We start from the raw sequence: 5469 nt of genomic DNA, 5'->3' as shown, positions 1-5469 counted from the left end.
CCTTCCTTCCTTCCTTCCTTCCTTCCTTCCTTCCTTCCTTCCTTCCTCCTTTCCTCCCTTCCTTACTTCCACTTCCTTCCCCTTCCTTCCTTCTCCTCCCCTTCCTTTTTTTCTTTTTCCTTTCCCCTTTCCTTCCCTTTTTCTTTTGCTAATTGTGTGTGGGTGTATCTTTCTTCTTCATTGCAATATTTCTCATCATGACAGTTATATTTAACTGGCAGAATTACATGAAGTATGAGCTTGTGAAATTCATCAGCTACTAGAACATATGGTTGAAAAAATGAATTGAGTGAAACGTAGATTATTTTTGGTAAGGAAGTTTGACCTTACTTTGTGCATTATTTACTTTGCCAGTAAATTGTGTAGCAGCATGGTATAGTGAGTGGAGTAGAAACCAGAAGACCTGGCTGGATCTAAACTTGTCTTTGTTGCTTTTATTAATACTATGAGGTTGGACATTCCTTTGAGGCCCAGTGCTCTCATCCCTAAATCCCATCTCATCTGTAAAATGAGAATAATAATATCTGTTCTATTTGTCTTATAAGAAACAAATGAAATAATATATGTGAAAATTCCTTGAAAACTGCAGAGTAGTACTCACACATAAGATAGTATTATTATATATACACAAAGATCCAACCTCTATCACATCCTGGGTAGGTGACTGAGAAAATCAACATCTCAGTGCAAGAGACAGTTCTCTAAGACTCTTGAGTCACAAAGCAAGTTCTTATTTGCATTGGTAAGGAAAGTTTACTCATTGAAAGTTCCCAATATTAATAAAATTGTAGCTTTAGTCCAGAAATGTGTTTATGGAATCTTCTTTTCCTCATTGATTTCCATAGCAAATATGGGGGGCATGTAGTTGATACATAATAAACATCATACTAAGTACTAAATATTACTTCAAAATCTACCCTCCATTTGTCATCCATCATCAAACATTTATTAAGCACTAATATGTTTTAGGCACTGGGAATACAAGTAAAATGGATGAAATCCCTATTTGCAAGGAGTTATGTTCTAGTAGGGAAGACAAGTAGGTAAATACAGAAACATTCTGTATATAATGTATATAACACACATACATATAATAAACATGCAATGTAACATATAAATAATAAATAGTTAAATATAAGGTAGTTTAATAGGCAGTCTATAAGCACATTCAGTTGTTCCACTTAATCTGTAAGAAAAGCTTATCAACGAAAATTTTCTATGTGATCAGTATGTACCCATTAGACAGAAGAATGCTTTAAAGTATTTCACACACTGGAATTTGCTTTGACTCACTAACATATAAGAAACCATCCTACCTATGGAATGCTGTTCCAAGTATCTAGTAGAATTCACAAGGTTATTGCACTTATAAAACTCAGAGTATGAGAGGGTCTTAAAGGTCTACTTTCTGACTATGGGTTAAGTCTCTTCTTCAGTCTACCAAACAAATGTTTTTTTTAGCCTCTTGAACATCTCCAATTAATTTCTACCCTCATGGCATCTCAATGCCTCAGTAATATGCTGCATGTCTTCCTGCTTCTTTTAAATTACTCAACCAGCAGCATAGTTAGGCTCCTATCACTACTGTTCTGACCTATCAGAAAAGCCTCCTAATTGGTCTCCTTGCCTTAAGTATTCCCTTATTCTAATAAATCTATGCAGCTGCCAATGTGATTTTTACTATTTCGACTCTGTCTCTTTCCATATATCTGACCATGAATCTACCTTACTCAAACATCAGTGGCCTTTGACCTCTATAATCCCTTGATGGGCACTTAAAGTCCTATACATCCTGTTCCCAACCTATCTTTCTAGCCTAGATGAGCCTTATTCTCCTTCATGCATGCACATGTGTAGTCCAGTCACACTGTCCTTATTACTGTTACTCTCAAGATACACCACCTCCCATCTACATGCCTTTGCATTGGTTTTCTCTCATTCCTGAAATGCACTGTCCTCACCTCTACTTCCTGGAATCTCTTATATCCTTTAAGACTCACCTTAAGTACCACATTCTTTTTCTTTTGTCTTTTTGGAGGGGGGAAGTCAGGGAAATTGGGGTTAAGTGACTTGCCCAAGGTCACACAGCTAGTAAGTATTAAGTGTCCGAGGCCGGATTTGAACTCAGGTTCTCTTGACTGCAGTGCCGGTGCCACCTAGTTGCCCCTCCAGCACCATATTCTACAGGATACTCTTTCTGACTGTACCAACTATTAGTGCTTTCTCTCCAAACTATCTTGTAGCTATTTTGTATAGACTTCTATATTTATATGTTGTTTCTTGTCACTAGACTGTAAACACCTGGAGGGCAGGGACTATTTTACTTTTGTTTTTGTACCCCAAATGATTAGTACAGTGCCTGGCATATAGTGGGCACTTATTTTTTTTTTGATTGCTTGATATTTAACTCACTTCTTTAAGAGGCAGTTCACTCTATTTTTGGACAACATAAATTATTAGGAAGTTTGTTTCTTAATCTTCATTGAGTCAAACTATGCTTTACTGTCATTTCTATCCATGAATATATGTATATGTATAACCACTTGTCCATATATAGTTTTCTTCAAATACTGTGAGATCATTCTTATGTCCTGACTAAGAGATGGCTTACTACTATGAACAAGTGAATTAGGTTTGGATTCAAGTTTCCATTCCATTTCTGCTGTGTACTATCTGTAACCCTGAGGACAGCTCTTAAGTTCTTGGGTCTGCAGTTTTCTTATTTATAAAAGAAATAGATGTATTGTACTCAATTCCCACGTGTTCAGGTGTTGGAAAGATACTCATTTTCTTCATGGCATCTCCTCTTTGAGGCTCACCGTAGTTTGTGGGCAATGGTTGGAAGGATGGCTAGAGACTTGAACTGTCACTGTTTGGTAAATGAACCCAAGTGTATTCCTTGTTATGATTTATGTGATGAGATACACAGCCATAGATTCATTATCTAAATCAAACCAAGGGTTTTGTTTGGGACAAAACAAACTCTAGTTTTTTTTCTTTGCTAATTATAGTTAGAAGTTTCTTTTTTTGTTCTTTTAATTTGTTAGACAACTTCAGGTAAGAAACAAATTGATTTATATTCTATTTCCTGAGGATAAGGCAGCATGTTGAATTAAAGATTAAATTAAATGAAATCAACAGGGTATGGAGAAAAATGACGAAATTAACAACATGACCCTAGGTGCATTTTGGCTGGGAAAATGATTTTTAATTCATTCATATCACTTGTTCCTTCATCTGGACTGTATAGAAGTAATCTTGATTCCTAGCACATAGAAGTGATCTTGATTCCTAGCATATACTAGGTATGTGTAAGTAAATTCTTGTTGACTGATTTAAGGATTTCAAAGTCATTTAGAGCTATCCATACCATCAACATAGCAGCATGGGCGTTCTTTCAAACAACTTGTTTGAGAGCATCCAAATAGTGAGATTAGAAATGGTAGTTTTTCTGGAATTCGGAGTTTTAAAAACAAATGTTTAAAGGTTGGGTTTTTTACATGCAACTGGGAATTAAGATATACAGGTACTGGGGTATAGAAACCCATCGTGTCCTGCTAGAAAGTTAGAGGGGTGAAGGGGGAGGATATAAGAGAGAACAGATTGGGGGAAGGGGTATTCAATAAGCTTGCTATTTTGGGGTGGGGATAGGGTAAAGATGGGGAGAGAAAAATTGTGGAAATGAATCTTGTGGAAATGAATGTTGAAAACTAAAAATAAATAAATTTTTTAAAAAAGGGAAAAAAGAACTAAATGTTTGATGGAGAAATCCTCTTATATTATGTTTTGGATTAAAGTCAAGAAAGATCTCATTTATGGTAATCTAATGCTAAATGAGAGCTTAATTAATAAAAATAGATTATCATGTTCATAGATACTTGGAGATCAAATGTGACTTGCTGGAGTATAGGGGGAATTAATTATAGGGTCCCTGCTTATTAAATATCAAGGCTCTGCTAATCTCTAATTCATCGGCCATATAGCTGCTAAATGGATATTCTTAAAGCACAATTCTGACTGTGTCACACCCCTCCTCAATAAACTCCATTTCTTTCTTATTACTTCTAAAATCAAATAAAATGGTGGGAATTTGTTTTGCTTAACTATGCAAAAAAAAGAAATGGTAGATTTTGGCTACAATAGAAAAAAATAGAAAAATGATAAAAAGTCAGAGAAGCTCATAGACACAGGGAATTCTCAACAGGGAGAACACAGTGAGATTTGATTTTTGACACAAAGGAGGTTTATTCTCTGATAAAATGATACATTGCTTTCCCCCCCTTTTCTCCAAATCATACGATAAAACTTCTGCCACAGTGTGGTGCTACAGCTCTGGTTTATTTACCAGACTGCTTAACTGAGCCTCTGTGATAAAAATGTGGGATCCTTCAAGCTTTGCAAATAAATACTTTGCTTCAGTAGGATAGAAAGAGTCAACAGTTAGCCAGTGTGGACAGTGGTTGCCATTAAATATAAGTCTGTCCCTTTGGCTTCATATAACACCACGTTAGGTGACACAGGGGGCAGAGTTCTGGACCTGGAGTTGGGAAGACCTAAGTTCAAATATGGCTTCAGAACTTATTAGCTGTATCAGCCTGTGCAAGTCAATCCACCTTTTTTCTGCCTCAGTTTCCTCTTCTGTAAGATGGGGAAAATACTTGCACCTAACTCCCAGGGTTGTTTTGAGGGTCACATGAGATAATAATAATAAAAAAATACTTAGTACAATTTCTGGCACATAGTAAGTGCCATATAAACATTAGCTATTACTAGTTACTCTCTTTATGGATTACCTTGACCATGTCATTTTCATGTGGAAAAAAAACCAACTCGAATTTGATTTCTTCCTGAGTAAAGTGTTTATTTTTTATTTTATCTCTTTTCTTGCTGAACAGATCTATTAAAAGAGAAATTACATCAAAGAGCTGTTCGTATTCTAACAGGATTGGGAAAATACTTCCGGAATTTGGACAAAAAAGGGAATGGTCTTCTATGTAAGGCAGATTATAAACGGGTCCTAGAACTATTTCACTTAAAGGTGCCTGAAAAGGTATGTCCAGCAGAAAAGTAGTTTTCATTCTTCCTTTTGGATTTTATGCAATTTTTGGATGTCATTTGTCTTTCTTAGATTCATCCTCTTTTATTCCTCCACTTGCTTTATCAAGTCGGTAAAACAAGAAAAAAAAAACAAAAATCATCTTGGTTATTCCTTTGGAAAAGTTCCTCCTCTCCATGCCTTGCCATTTTCAGTACTGTCTCTAGTCCCTCATGATCTCCATGCTTCAGCTACTGCAGTCTCCTTCTAACTGACCTTCCTGACTCCCCAGAAGGCTCTCTTACTATTTTTTCCCTGGATTCACCTTGATCTCCAATTCCTTGGTAAGCATTCAGTGTCTGTCTGTTTCTCCCTGTCTCTGCCTGAGTGTCTCTGTCTCTGTCTCAGTCTCTCTCTGTCTCTGTCTCTGTCTC

The 5469-nt window shown here is 36.3% G+C and overlaps 1 protein-coding gene across 1 annotated transcript in view; it reads left to right on the top strand.

The window, feature by feature from the left end:
* CAPS2 (calcyphosine 2) overlaps nucleotides 1-5469 on the top strand; it is a 58234-nt gene that overhangs the window by 35203 nt on the left and 17562 nt on the right. Inside the window, exon 14 of the mRNA XM_069082171.1 lies at nucleotides 4896-5050. Coding sequence (XP_068938272.1) covers nucleotides 4896-5050 — 155 coding nt within the window. The remainder of the gene's footprint in view (nucleotides 1-4895; nucleotides 5051-5469) is intronic.

This window comes from Petaurus breviceps, unplaced genomic scaffold (assembly GCF_028583685.1).
Source record: "Petaurus breviceps papuanus isolate PSGF00001 unplaced genomic scaffold, PetGlider_PUasm1.0 156, whole genome shotgun sequence".
NCBI lineage: Eukaryota > Metazoa > Chordata > Mammalia > Diprotodontia > Petauridae > Petaurus > Petaurus breviceps.
The sequence above is the reverse complement of the archived record's forward strand: the minus strand, read 5'-3'. Positions and strand labels throughout refer to the sequence as shown.